The sequence below is a fragment of the Onychomys torridus genome, chromosome 18 (genome assembly GCF_903995425.1).
Source record: "Onychomys torridus chromosome 18, mOncTor1.1, whole genome shotgun sequence".
NCBI lineage: Eukaryota > Metazoa > Chordata > Mammalia > Rodentia > Cricetidae > Onychomys > Onychomys torridus.
The window spans coordinates 45,014,913-45,029,950 of record NC_050460.1 but is presented as its reverse complement, the minus strand read 5'-3'; the positions used below and the strand labels follow the sequence as shown (position 1 = coordinate 45,029,950).

Sequence of the window (15,038 nt, the reverse complement as noted above, 5' to 3'; positions counted from 1 at the left end):
TGGTAAACCCTGGACAACTCAAGCAATTAATTCAAGGAAGAGATGGTAAGAAAGAAACAGAAGCTAAAACGCCCACACCGGCCAGAAGCCTTCTGACCCGAGCTGGGGCAGCGCGAATGAGTCAGGATAAAACCCAAGTCCTCTTTCAGAATCCGGAGTCCTTAACTTGCAATGGGTTTACTATGGCTCTCCGAAGGTCCTCTCTCAGCAGGCGACTCTCCCAGTGCCCAGTGGTTACGCCCAAGCCTAAGAAAGGACCACCTTCTAAGAAGCAGCAGTGTAGTCATGACACCCAGGATGATAGGGTGGTAGAGCACTCAGAAAATGATTCAGTCCCTAGCCAAGACCCTGTCACATCCCCAGACACAGAGAACATCATTGATGAACAGGGCATGTGTTTAGCTGAAGGTGAGATCCAAGAGCTAACCCAGTCTTGGCCTCAAAGGGTAGAAGATTCCCAAAGCTATGCTTCTACATATGAGAGCCCTGCAACAGATATCCTTTCTGGGCCAGCTGAAGGGACACACTGTGAAGGACTACTCCCCCATCAGTCGTCAGGTGATGTTGACACTTCCCCTCAGGAGTGCCCGCCTTTGCCCCAAAGATCAACTCCCGAAGTCACCTCTCAGAAAAACATCAGCGCTCAGTTTGGAGACTTGGAGGCGCAAGCTGACTCTCTTAAGGTATCAAATCCTCTGAACCCCATGGGAAGTGAACATAGTTGCTTTCCCACCTCCAGTTTTAAGATCCTACCTGAATTGGACCTTAAAAACTGCACCTCTCTTGATGGGTCTATATATCCCGCAGCTCTGGTAAAATTCCTCTTGGCAGGCACACAGCCAGATACCCTTGGTGCTAAACTCCAAGAAGAAACCCTCAAAACTAACCCAGACCAAGGGGGCTGCTACCCAGATCAATTTCTGGATGCCACCTCTGCCTTAGGACAGGCTTTCAGTACTCTCTCACCTCAGTGGGGATTTCCTGATGCTAACTTAGTTTCTGGTGAAGCCCTGGGCAAGGTCTCCGACTCACCAGAGGATCTTGGTGCTATTACTATGCCAAACCAGCAAGAAGCTATGAATGTGGATATGGGAGCTTCCCCAGACCTGCCTATCTTCCTTCCTAAGCCTCCAAACACAGTTGCTACCTACAATACTCCCGGGCCCGAGCCCCACAGCTATGCCTCCTGTGGGTTTGAGGTCCAAGGTGCTATACCTTTAACTTTGGACTCAGGACATGCTCCCCAACCGCCACCAAACTCTGAGTTAAGTTCAATACCTCCAGTAATAGCTGCAAACAGTCTACAAGATGACAAGCAGGCCTGTGCGAGCCCTTTTCCAGTGAACACACAAGGGTTTGCAATGGTCCCTGAGAATGGACTCCAGCATACGCCGATGGATCTTACCCAGTGCTCTCAGGCTGCCCCCAGCAAATTGGAAGGAGGGATTTCTCAGGTCCACTCAACCAGCTCAGCTGATGTCAAAACCACAGGGATGTCTCTACCAGCGTCACAGGCCAGTGCCTCTTCTCTTTCTCATAAGTCTACGCCGCCAACTGGGGAGAAGAGGAAACGCAAGCCCTGCGGGATCTGCGAGCCCTGCCAGCAGAAGACCAACTGTGGCGAGTGTACCTACTGCAAGAACAGAAAGAACAGCCACCAGATCTGTAAGAAGAGGAAATGTGAGGTGCTCAAAAAGAGGCCCGGCAGCACCTCACAGGTACAGGTGAGGGAGCAGCCGGGGGATTGGGAATATCTTCAGTGCTTGGAGTGTGCCCCCCCCCCCCCCCCTTAAAACGTTGATCTCTATTTATTTTGGTTTTTCGTAAGAAGGTTTCTCTGTAAAACACTCCTGGCTATGCGGGAACTCGCTCTGTAGACCAGGCTGGCCTCGAACTCACAGAGCTCCGCCTGCCTCTGCTTCCCGAGTGCTGGATTTAAAGGCGCACACCACTGCCGCGCGTGTAGATTCGAATGCTATCTTGTGAAGCGATGCTGAAAATTGAACCCAGGGGTTCCAGCAAGCTAAGCATGTTCTCTACTCTCCCCTGCTTCCTCGGCCTTACTTAAATCTTTTCTTCCTCTTGGTTGGTAGCCAAGGTTGTATGTAGCTAGGAGAGGATGACCATAATAATCTCTAGTCCTGTGCTGAAGTTCGATGACATTCTGAGCACACCTGCATGAATGTGGCACATATGAACTAATGCAGACACGTATAAACGAAAATAAGTCTTTTTTTGTTTTTTCGAGACAGGGTTTCTCTGTGTAGCTTTGCGCCTTTCCTGGATCTCACTTGGTAGTCCACGCTGGCCTCGAACTCACAGAGATCCGCCTGGCTCTGCCTCCCGAGTGCTGGGGTTACAGGCGTGCGCCACCACCGCCTGGCGAAAATAAGTCTTTTTTGACATGGAAATAAGGGCTAGTGAGATGGTGGGGAAAGGTATGCGCCATGCCCCCCAAGTCTGATAACCTGAGCTTGCCACCCGAGACCTGCATAGTGAAAGAAAAAAAACCAACTCTTGAAACTTTACAAGATGTGCATGTCAGGCATGGGCCCACATGTGACTCAGGGTTACTGTGAATTTGGGGCCAACCTGGACAACACAGCAAGTCCCAGGGAAACTTGGGCTGTAGCGTGAGCCGCCCTACCCTTATCTCCTTCCAAGAAGGCATTGCAGTCGATCTATCTATCTATCTATCTATCTATCTATCTATCTATCTATCTATCTCTATTTATGTATCTATCTATCTATCTATCTATCTATCTATCTATCTATCTATCTATTTATTTGAGACAGGGTTTCTCTGTGTAACAGACCTGGCTGTGGAGACCAGGCTGACCTTGAACTCACAGAGATCTGCCTGCTTCTGCCCGCAAGTGCTAGAATTAAAGACGTATACAGCCACACCTAGTCAAAATAAAATTAAAATAAAACTTTTTGAAACAATCATACTATCTAGACCAGGCTGGGCCCCAACTCACAGATCTTCCTGCCTCTGTCTCCCTAGTGCAGTGACTAAAGGTGTGAACTACCCCAACCACACACACACACACACACACACACGATGGCCGGTTAGGACTAGTTTACAAAAACATGTATAAGGCAACAGGAAAGACAACCTCCCTTGTATGCTGCTGGCCTGTGCCGTAGCAAACTCACTAAACCATCAAAAGCACTGGTTAGTAAGCATGGACCACACATCCGTCTTTCTCAAGGCCCTCCCCTTATCTGTTAGTTTGATTCAAAGCTCTCCATCTACATTACTATCCAGAAAACAGAGCCAGTCACCTTTACCGTCTCCTCCGTCTGTGCTGTATTTGCATTTCAAGGTCTTCCTGTCTGCTTCTCCATTTGTTGGGGCATAGCTCTCCTTTGAAGCCTGTATCTATCTATCTATCTATCTATCTATCTATCTATCTATCTATCTATCTATCTGGTCTTTTGAGACAGGGTTTCTCTCTGTAGGTTTGGTGCTTGTCCTGGCCTCGAACTCACGGAGATCCTCCTGGCTCTGCCTCCCGAGTGCTGGGATTAAAGGTGTGCGCCACCACCGCCCGGCTGAAGCCTTTGTTTTCCTGGGAGAATTTCAGTATTCAATTTGCTATCAAGATGTGGGGTTTGTGTGTGTGTGTTTAAATACGCTATATACACAAGATAGTCACAAAAAGTCACTAGCAGAGAAATCAAGATGTTAATAGCCAGTTCTCCTTAGTATATCTTACGCACACACACAAATGTTTGGGGTATATTCCACTGAAATAAGAAATAGGCTGGACACAGTGGAGCACACGCCTTTAGTCCCAGCACCTGGGAGGCAGAGGCAGGCAAATGGCTGAGTTCAAGGCAAACCTGGTCTACCCATAGTGAGACCCTGTCTCAAAAAACAAGACAACAGCAAGCAAAATACTTTTTTAAAATTAATTATTTTTGTTTTTCTTTATTTTATTTTATTTTTTTAATTTTATTTGTTTATTATGTATGTAGTGTTCTGCCTGCAGGCTAGACAAGGGCATCAGATCTCATTACAGGTGGTTGTGAGCCACCATATGGTTGCTGGGATTTGAACTCAGGACCTCTGGAAGAACAGTCAGTGCTCTTAACCTCTGAGCCATCTCTCCAGCCCCCAAAATACTTTTTAAGAAGGTGATGAAATAGCAGAAATTTATAGGCCCAGAAATTATACATGAGGCTTCAGTTTATTAGCAACTAATGCAAGATATTCTAGAGGGTGACCAAATTGCCCACTGACTCTTTTCTCTGAGAAAGGGCCTCATCCCAGCTGGAGTGAAGAGTACCTTTGTGGGGAGGTTTAATTGGCTTACAGTTTAGAGTCCATTATCAAAGCCAAGGTAGGAAGTCAGGGCAGAAACCACTGAGGAACACTGCTTACTGGCTTGCTCTTTGTGGAATGCTCAGTCTTTCTTTGTTCTTTTTTAAAATCTTTGCGGCAGGGTTTCTGTGTCCTGGAATTCACTCTATAGACCAGGCTAGCTTGGAGCTCAGATAGAGTCACCTGCCTCTGTCTCTCTAGTGCGCACATTAAAGGTGTGGGTCACCATCGCTGCTGGCCAGCCAGCTTCCTCCCAGCACCACAAGCCACAATGAGCTGGCCCCTCACTGAGGATGCTCTTAAACTTTTTTAAATGATAATTTATTTTTTATTTATTTGCTTTGGTGTTTTGCTTGCATATATATGTCTGTGAGGGCATCAGATGGATGCCCTAAAACTTAAATTACAGATAGTTGTGAGCTGCCACATGGGAATTGAACCCTGGTCTTCTGGAAGAGCAGCCAGTGCTCTTAACTGCTGAGCAATCTATCCATCATCAGTCTCTCCTGCCTTTACTTCTAAAATGTTTAATGTATTATACCTGGCTGAACTTGTCTTTTATTTATTATATTAGATGGATCATAGTCTCTTGTTAGCATTATTTAATTTGAGGGACTGAATACATATGGCTGTTTGCATGTTAAATGTGTATTCATTCAATGATTCACGTACCCCAGTCCCCTCTATTTGATGCCCAAATTATCTCAACATTAGCACAGTAGTACCTCCAGCCATTGTATTTTTTGGCACAATATTCTGCTGGCACTGTGTATGCGATCTTTACTGCCTCAGATCCCAAGCCAGCTGTTTGTCAAAGGGGAGTTGGTTTTCATGGCGAACTGCAGCTAGGAACCTCTACCTTGATGATGAAAATATTATTGCAATGTTAGAAAGTTGTTACGGGGCCAAGCAGACAAATCAGTGGTAAAGGTGCTTGTCTTCAGGTCTGACAACTTCTATCCTTGAGACCCATACAATACAGGGAGAGGACCGAGATCCTCTGACCACATTTGTGCCATGATGTGCAGGCCAACCCACCAGTAAATGTTTTTTGTTGTTGTTGTTGTTTTTGGTTTTTTGAGACAGGGTTTCTCTATGTAGCTTTGGAGCCTGTCCTGGATCTCCCTCTGTAAACCAGACTGGCCTTGAATTCACAGAGATCCACCTGCCTCTGCCTCCCAAGTGCTGGGATTAAAGACCTGTACCACCCCTGCCTGGCTCCAGTAAATAAATGTAATACATTTCAAGAAGTTGTTACTTGTTTTGAGAGAAGGGCAGGTCTCAAACTTACAATGTAGCTAAGGCTGGCCTTTAATTAATTGCTGATCTTCCTGCTGCCACTTTCCAACTTCCTGTGGGGTAAGGTCATGCCCCCTTTTCTTTGTTTTGTGAGACAATGTATCCCTATGCTGTACAGGTTGGTCTGAAACTAATAGCATCCCCTTAGCTCAAGATTTGGCCAGGTGTTGTGGGCACGCCTTTTAATGCAGGGGCAATTCTTTTTTTTTTTTTTTTTTTTCTCTCAAGACAGAGTTTCCCTGTGTAGCTTTGCGCCTTTCCTGGAAGTCACTTGGTAGCCCTGGCCGGCCTCAAACTCACAGAGATCAGCCTGCCTCTGCCTCCCGAGTGCTGTCATTACAGGCGTGCGCCACCACCGCCCGGCGCCAATTCTTGAACAGTCAGGGATACACACATAAATCCTATATTGGAAAATCAAGAAAAAAGGAGAGAGAGACTGCGCTTCAGTTACTGCCTCGATGCTCTGACTCCCTTTTATGATGGGTGGGAATTGGAATATGCAAGCCCAAACCCATTTTTCTCCCATAGCTGGTTTTGGTCAGCATTTGGCCAGTCTAGCCAAATGAGTGAGCTCCCGGTTCACTGAGACACTGTTTCAAAAAACAAGGTAGATGGCTGCCGAGGAATAGCTTAGGTTAGCATGACCTCTGTCCTCCACACATGCTTGCATTCACACAGAGTAACCCAGGAGCAACCAGGACTCACCAGTTCTTCCTGTCAGTGCAGAAGAATTTTTTTTCCCCCTGCCGGGGCATTGTAAATAACCTGGTTTGTTCCCAAGTGAAACATAACTCTCCTCTTGGTTTCCGTTGACATAACCATGACACAGCCATTTTCTTGCCCCTGTGTACTAAGAGGCTTTTGGTATCTCTGTTTTCAGATGTTTACGCTGTACAGCTTGGTTTCATATATATATTTCATATGCGAACCTATTTTGTGATCAAGTTTTCTGTCAAAGCACAAAAGTAGGGTAAAGAGAGGAGCACCTGGGAGGGCAGGATGGGGTGGCTACCGCTGACCGAAGCCATGGAATGTTGGGTAGAGTGCATGTAGGGTACATACAGCAAAGAGTTCTTGCCTTTGTGTGTGAATTCCTTCTTAGAGAGCTAATTTGCATCTGCAGATCACAAGATTTTCCAGGTGCCAGAAATTTAAAAAAAAAAAAAAATTTACAAAAGGTTTGCTTATTTTTCTGCAAGAGTGTTTGCCTGCATGTATGTAAGTACACTGCATACATGTTGCCCCCAGAGGTCAGAAGGGGGCTTTAGATCCCCTAGAACTAGAGTTACAGATAGTCATGAGCCACCATGTGGGAGCCAAAAATGGAACCCAGGTCCTCTCTGCAAGAGCTCTGAACACTGAGCCATCTCAATAGCTCCTTAAAAAAAATTTTTTTTTTATTTAAAGTTTTTTGAAATTTTGAGATGGGGTTTCTCTGTGAAGCCCTGGCCTGGAACTCTTTGTAGACCAGGCTGGCCTCCAGTTAGATCTGCCTGCCTCTGCCTCCTAAGTGCTGGGATTAAAGGCAAGTACCACCACCACCCCCCAGCTAAAACTTTGCTTTAAATTGTATTTTATTTATTTTACTAAATAACTTTTGTATTTTTATTAAGAACGGACAGCCAAGTCAGGTGTGGTAGCTTACGCCTGTAGTCCCAGCTCCTGGGAAGTGGAGACAGTTCAAAGCCACCCCTGGCTATCTAGAAATCTAGCCTGGGCTATAGGCTCAGAGACAAATCAAGAACAAGAATAAGCCCATACATACTTGAAGACTGTGTCTTCATTACCAGCTAACCATACAACTCTTAAGACTATGTAGATTTTGGCTTGCAACACTCTAGACTGGTAAAGGAATGGGAGAGAGGGGCTGACTAAACAGTTTAAACTGGTAAAGGAATGGGAGAGAGGGGCACACTAGGATTAGGTTGCTTTGGGCCAGACGCAGGTCATTCCCTCAGACAGGGTCTAAATAGCCCAGGCTGGCCTCAAACTTGCCATGTAGCTGAGTACCACAACTTTGCATCCTCCTGCCTCTACCTGTGTATTATTGGGAGGACAGGTGTATACCAACATGGGGGGCTGCAGCTGGAACCTAGGGATCTGTGTGGGTTAGACAAGCACTCTGTCAGCCATTAGGCTGCAGCTCACTGCTCCGTGGTGGGGAAAGTGTGCCTGGCGTTTTTCTAGTGGGGATAACTGAAACCACCAAATCCCAATTTACTGAAGAGATTTATGAAGGGTTCACAGGACAGATAAAGACAGTTTTAATTTCTTCACAGTCTTACTAACAAATGTAAAATATTTTAAGTGTGTGTGTGTGTGTGTGTGTGTGTGTGTGTGTGAGAGAGAGAGAGAGAGAGAGAGAGAGTAGAGAGACATCATAGCATGTTCTGAGCATCACAGCCCATATGCGGAGGTCAGAGGACAGTCTTCACCTTGTGGGGACTGAACTCAGATTGTTTAGCCCGAAGCACCCTTTACTCGATGGGCCATCTCCAACCTCACAGGATTGGGTGTTTCCACAGTATGCCATCCCACTTACTTTTAGTATTTCCAGTGTTAAAAGTCTCACAGCATTGCCCCTGCTGTGGGCTTCTTGAACAGCTGTGTCTACAGGGTAATTTTGTTTAACATGTCAATTAATGGTGTCATATTTCTTGTGCTGTGGCCTTTTACCCCTCTTCCCCCCCCCCCCCACCAGGGTTTCTCTGTGTAGCTTTGCACCTTTCCTGGAACCCACTCTGTAGCCCAGGCTGGCCTCCAACTCACAGAGATCCACCTGGCTCTGCCTCCCGAGTGCTGGGATTAAAGGCGTGCGCCTCTTGAATGCTCTTGGTCCCATGCCCTCACTTCAGTGGCAGGTCTATGGGCTAAGATTTTCTCTCTCCCTCCTCACTCCTTTCCCCATTGTGCCTGGTGGGTACCAGATCCCAGCAGAAGTGGATAACATATGGATACTGGTTAAATTTACTGACCATTGTATGGAACTGTGTGTATATGTGTGTATATAGTAAACATTGCTATCTGCTTTTGCTTTTTTTTTTTTTTTTTGGTGCTGAGGATCGAACCCAGGGCCTTGCGCTTGCTAGGCAAGCGCTCTACCACTGAGCTAAATCCCCAACCCCCTCCCCCCTCTCTTTTTTAAATGGATCTTTGTTCGTTTTGGAAAGGGTCTGGCTATGTATCCCTGGCTGGCCTGGATGGAACTTGTCTCTCATCTCACTTAGTTCTTGAAATTCTGGGACTGCAGGTATGTCCTGCCATAAGTCAGGAAACATTGGTTGATAATTTGTGCATTGATTATTTTATTGGGTCTCCAATGTGCTCGAAACACTTGACACACATTTACTTTTTTTTTTTTTTCTTTCTTTTTTTCTCGAGACAGGGTTTCTCCGTGTAGTTTTGGTGCCTGTCCTGGATCTCGCTCTGTAGACCAGGCTAGCCTCGAACTCACAGAGATCTGCCTGGCTCTGCCTCCCAGGATGCTGGGATTAAAGGTGTGTGCCACCACCGCCTGGCCTGACACACATTTACTCTTGCACAGTTCTGCAAGACGATGCCTCCAGCTATTGAAATGATACGCCGGGACTCCAGGAGGCCAGATGCCTTGCCTGGGGCTGTGGTTGATGTGGAATCAGGATGTGTGCGGGAGGTCTGTTCATTTTATCCACCATCTCTCTGAGCTGAGGTGATAAGCAGAATATGAGGGCTGGAGGAGCAGAACTTAGCAGCAGCCTGCTGGAGGGACTGTCACTGAAGGAGATGCGTTGGAATCCTAAATTCCTTTTCAGGTATAAAAATACTTACCTTATTGAACTTGTGTTTGTGTGTGTGCGAGCGCACGCGTGCTTGTATAGAGGACAGAGGTCAACAGGATTGTCTTCCTCACTCTTTCTTAGACTGGCCAGCCAGCAAGTCCCAGGGAATCCTCTTAATGCCTGCCTCTGCAGTGCTAAGATTACAGCCACTCTCTGCAAGTGGCTTTTTACTTCCTTGAAAAAAAGAAATCCTGTGTAGGAGTGGGGTGGTAGGGTGGTACTCAGGATTCACTCTGGAGCCTCTAGCAGACAGATGAACATTCTTCTGAGAAAATCTGCATCACTAGGCCTCAGCAGTCTTGATACCGGATTTTTTTTTTTTTTTTTTTTTTTTTTCTTCTTGAGACAGGGTTTCTCTGTAGCTTTGGAGGCTGTCCTGGAACTCACTTTGTAGACCAGGCTGGCCTCGAACTCAAAGAGATCCACCTGCCTCTGCCTCCCGAGTGCTGGGATTACAGGTGTGTGCCACCACCGCCTGGAAGAATATTGAGTTTTAATTGTTCATTATATTGTTCACTTGCAGTTGGTTTTATTAATTATGGACAGCCATAGTTCTCCACTGACATAATTACATCGGCTACAAGTCAGGAGCGTTCAGCTTAATAACAGCACCCGTGGAGTGTGGGCCCTTCCGAGGATGTATGGATCTTGTATAAAGACCGCATTATCCCCTGCACTCAAGATGATGAGGCTAGCATATCTGAGTTCAGAGCTAGCCCCATGTCTCTAGAAAAAGGAGGGAATGGGGGAGAAATTAGTCACCTTAACAGCATTAGGGGACTTGAGCCATGACTCTTGCGGGGAACCTGGGTGGCAGACACAGCCACCCCTAATTTAGTTCCAGGGGATTCTGACTGCCTATATCTGATTTCCACAAGCATCAGAAACACATGTGGTGTATAGATACACGTGCAAGCAAAGCCTGTATGTAAAATACTGTTCCAATTGGTTTTTTTTTTTTTTTACTACGATGTTTCTGACAGAAATAGGCAATTTTAAAAATCTGCGGCTGGGCGGTGGTGGCGCACGCCTGGAATCCCAGCACTGGGGAGGCAGAGGCAGGTGGATCTCTGTGAGTTCGAGGCCAGCCTGGTCTACAAAGCGAGTTCCAGGACAGCCTCCAAAAAAATCTGCATGAGTCTGCTCTGTTAAAGTCTTGTAAGGTTGAGATCAGTACTGCCGGCTGTTCTTCCTGACCCCAGACCTCAACATGTGCACTGAATGTACTCCAGCGCTCTATCTACCAACTGTCTTCTAAGGTGGCCTGTGGTAAAAGAGCCTGGGTTTATTTTCTTACTGAGACAAGCCCTTAAGCTCCTGACCCCTACATGCCACCCCTAAAGGCTTTGCATTGCAAATCCTACACAATCAGCTTTCCTGGGTCAGAAATGGAGCAAGCACAGAAGCCTTTTGGGGGTGGGGTAAGAATGTCAAAGGCTTTCTTTGTTTTTTTTTGTTTTTCCAGACAGGGTTTCTCTGTGTAGTTTTGGTGCCTGTCCTGGATCTCGCTCTGTAGCCCAGGCTGGCCTCGAACTCGTGCACCACCAACACCACCATCATTAAAAACTGAAACTGTGTAGCCCAGGTTGAGAAACTAACCTCAGGTTCATGAGTGCTTTTAATTATTTTATTTCAATATACATTCCTATTGTTTGTGTGTGTCTGAGTCTGAGTGTATGTCACCTGTGTTGGGGTGCCTGGAGGCCAGAAGAGGAGGGAGGTCAGATCCTCTGGAGCTGTGTAACAGGCAGGTGGTGGAGAGCAGCCTGCAGTAGATGCAGGAAACCAAACTCAGGTCCAAGAGCAGCAAGCCATTCTCCAGCCCCTATTTGTATATCTTAGTACGCACTTGGATGATAGAAAACTTCAATCCTGGATGTCCTGCTATAGTACATCTGGACCCGGGGAAGAGTTGGGGGTTCTACTATAAATGTGGGCTCAACATTATATATATTGGGGGACATTCTTCAGAAACAAGGTCTCATTGGCGGTGGTGGCACACACTTTTTAATCCCAGGGCTTGGAGGCAGAGGCAGGAGGATTTCTGTGAGTTCAAGGCCAGCCTGGTCTATCTACAAAGCAAGTTCCAGGACAGATAAGACTGTTACATAGAAAACCCTGTCTCAGGAAAAAAAAGAAACGAGGGCTCGTTTAACCCAGGTCAGCCTCTCCGTTCACTATGTAGCAAAGGATGGCCTCAAATTTGCAGGCCTCTAACCTCCTGAAGGTTGACTACAGGTCTGAGCCAATCAACCGTTCTAGGCTTATTTCTGCTTTTTCACACATTTTTTTCCCCTTCTCCTTGGGAAATAATCCTTTTCCGGGGGTGTGGGGGCATATTGACACTAGATCACACTGTGAGGCTAGGCTACGTCTGGCCTGGAACTTGCTACATACACCAGGCTGGTCTCCTATCCTAGCTCAAGTCATGGGGTTGAAAGTGTGAGCTATCTGCCGGGCGTGGTGGCGCATGCCTGTAATCCCAGCACTCCTGAGGCAGAGGCAGGTGGATCTCTGTGAGTTCAAGGCCAGCCTAGTCTACAAAGTGAGTTCCAGGACAGCCTCTAAAGCTACAGAGAAACCCTGTCTCGAAAAAACAAAACAAAACAAGAACAAACAAAAAAAATTGCTATCGAAATTGTTCTAGCACAAAACTGCAATTTTTTTTTTTTTTTTTTTTTGCTTGTCTGTGTAGCCCTGGAATCAAAGGCATGGGCCTTTGATTGCCAAAACTGCAATTCTTTACCTGAATTATACGTTATCAAAAATCCACCAATTCAAAGATCACCAGGGTACTGAGCACGTATCAGTGTATCGGCGCACTTTCTGGAACCAACGTCAAAAAGAACAGTCTACTTAGTGAGTTTGGACCAAGCTGAAGCTATGTGAGACCCTAAAAGGAAGGAGGCTGGGGCTAACTGGTGTAGACAGGCTTGTCAAGGTCTTCCTAGAACCACGCTACGTGAACAAACACAATTCCATGCTGACTGAGCTGTGCTCCATCTACTGCCTTTATTACGTGTGCATGTGTGTTCATGATGCTTGGGCAGGTCAGGTGAGAACAACTTGTGGGAGTGGGTTCTTTCCTACCAGGTGGGTCCTAGCTAATTCAGATTCTCAGGCTTGGTGGTGTGTGGCCATCTCCTTGACCCCTAATTTATATATTTTACCGGACCTTACTTCCCAAGTGCTGGAACCACAAGGGTGTGCCACCACACCTGGCAAACATAGAACTCACACACCTTTACCTTTCTACAACATCCGCTTGACTCAAATAATGATATGGCATGGTTCTCTGAAATCGTCACTTAATATTCATTTGTTGTACATGTAATGTATGTATGTGAATGTGCCATGGCATGAATGTAGACGTCCAGATGAATTTGTCTCTGTGACATCTGGCTTGGCAGAAAGTGCCTTTAACCACGGAGCCATCTCCCCATTCTAGAATGGTTCTCGGGGTTAAATGATTTTTTTTTTTCTTTTGGTTTTTGGAGACAGTTTCTCTGTCACAGCCCTGGCTATCCTGGACTTGCTCTTTAGACCAGGTTCGCCTTGAACTCAGAGAGATCGGCTCCCTGGTGCTGCGATTAAGGGCATATGCCACCACCACCCGACTGGTTAAATGATTTTTAATTATGCATGCCTGCCTCTGTGTGTGTGTGTGTGTGTGTGTGTGTGTGTGTGTGTGTGTGTGTTCAGGTGAGTGCAGAGGTCATTGGATTCCAAGAGTTGGAGTCAGAGATCGTGAGCCACTTGACATGGGTGCTGGGAACTGAACCCACATCCTGCAAAGAACAGCATACACTCTTAAACACTGAGTCAGCTCTTGGTCCCCTAAACAATTCTCTTGAATGCCTTCTATTGATTTGATTTATCCTATTAAAACTCACTATTATCTAAGCTCTGAAGTTAACTGTCAGATCTTCAAGATGTAGGCGCTAGAACAGATTGCTATGGGAATAAACACCCTAACTGAGCCTCTATGTACCCCCACCCTACTCCAGTGGTTTGATACTGGGAGTCCATATAGCTCAGGGCACTTTCATGAACTACCTATTTGACTGATAATAAAAGCCTCGCCTTTATTATCTAATTTTTCAGAGCACTGCCTGCTTCTCTTTCTCTTAAGTCACCAAGTGCAGCATTGTGTGGGTTCACAAGTTTCGTATCTAGCATACCTACTCATGGGGTATCACAGTTAATACATTCGTTTGAAATATCTAATCATAATAATGTGTACTAAATACTGAGCAATTAATGGGAAAGATATTGCTTTCTACAAGTCATTCATATGTGCAAAGGGAGGAGGTAACATCCTTGGGAGAAGAGCATGGCACTCCAGTAAAGGAGGGGCTGTCCTGAGTGACTGGTTGATCGGATTGCACAGTGGTGTGGTGGGTGGCAGAATGTTCTGGCAGTTCCTTGAAAAAACATAGGCCCCTTGAGGTGATTCTTAGGGTAAAAAGAAAGAGTGTCCTAAATTTCATCTCTGGGACCACTAATAGTCAAAGGAGGCAATTAAAACTCCAATACTAATCCTTTGAACTCCATGCTATGGAGTGTGTACCCACACAAACACATGCATGCAAATAAATGCTTGATAATGTAAGGGAAAAGGGAATTGTGGTGTCCTTCATGGTTCAACTAAATGATGAGTAAGTGTCTACCAGTTCTCCAACTTGGTTGTATGTGACCATGTATTTTCACCTGCTTCCTGGCTGTTTGGCCTTCTCAGAGACCCCGCCCCCCCCCCCAAACAAGGTCTCACTAAGTAGCCCTTGCTGTCCTGAAACTCACTATAGAGACGAGGCTGGCCTTGAACTCACAGACATCTGCCTGGGATTGATGATAGGTGTGTGCCACTACATCCGGTTCCTCAGGAGTTCTTAGTGTGTGCTTGCTGTGTCTGTGTGGTTGTACTGGAGTTATGGTTAGGTCAGAATCCCTCTGTTTTGGTTTAATAAAAAACTGAGGGACTGGAGAGATGGCTCAGTGGCTAAGAGCACTGACTGCTCTTCCAGAGGTCATGATGAGTTCAATTCCCAGCACCCAATGGCAGCTAACATCTGTCTGCAGCTACAAGATCTGATACCCTCACACAGACATGCGTACAGGCAGAACACCAATGCACATAAAATAAAAGTAAATAAATTAAAAAAAAAAAAAACTGAACAGCGTACACGTGCTGGGTTGAGTAGAGTGTGCACCTTTCTTCCTTCCTGCTTCTTTGTTTCTGGAACCCCATGCACCATGGTGGAAAAAGAGAACTGACTCCTGCAAGTTGTTCCCAAACCTTCATAATTGGGCTTTCTCTGTCTCCTGTCTCTCTCTCTCTCTCACCCATTGAATAAATGCATATATAAAAGAGTAATAGTGCATGCCTCAGAGGTCAAGGCTTTGCCTAGACGTGAGGGGCTGGGGTATTGCTTAGGTAGGCTTGCCACAGCTATAGTTGCAAAGCCTCATAATTAATTCTCACAAGGATTGAAAAATAAATTGTATTTGAATCAAACATGCGGTCTTCCTTGTTACAATTTCCTAACATATAAAGCATATTGGCCAGGCTTGACGGCATGCTTCTTTAATCC

At 46.0% G+C, this 15,038-nt stretch overlaps 1 protein-coding gene across 1 annotated transcript in view; it reads left to right on the top strand.

Moving 5' to 3' along the window:
• Positions 1-116: 116 nt before the first annotated feature.
• Positions 117-15,038, top strand: part of Tet1 (tet methylcytosine dioxygenase 1) — an 86,606-nt gene continuing 71,684 nt past the window's right edge. The window contains 1 exon segment of the mRNA XM_036167163.1: positions 117-1,704. Coding sequence (XP_036023056.1) covers positions 117-1,704 — 1,588 coding nt within the window.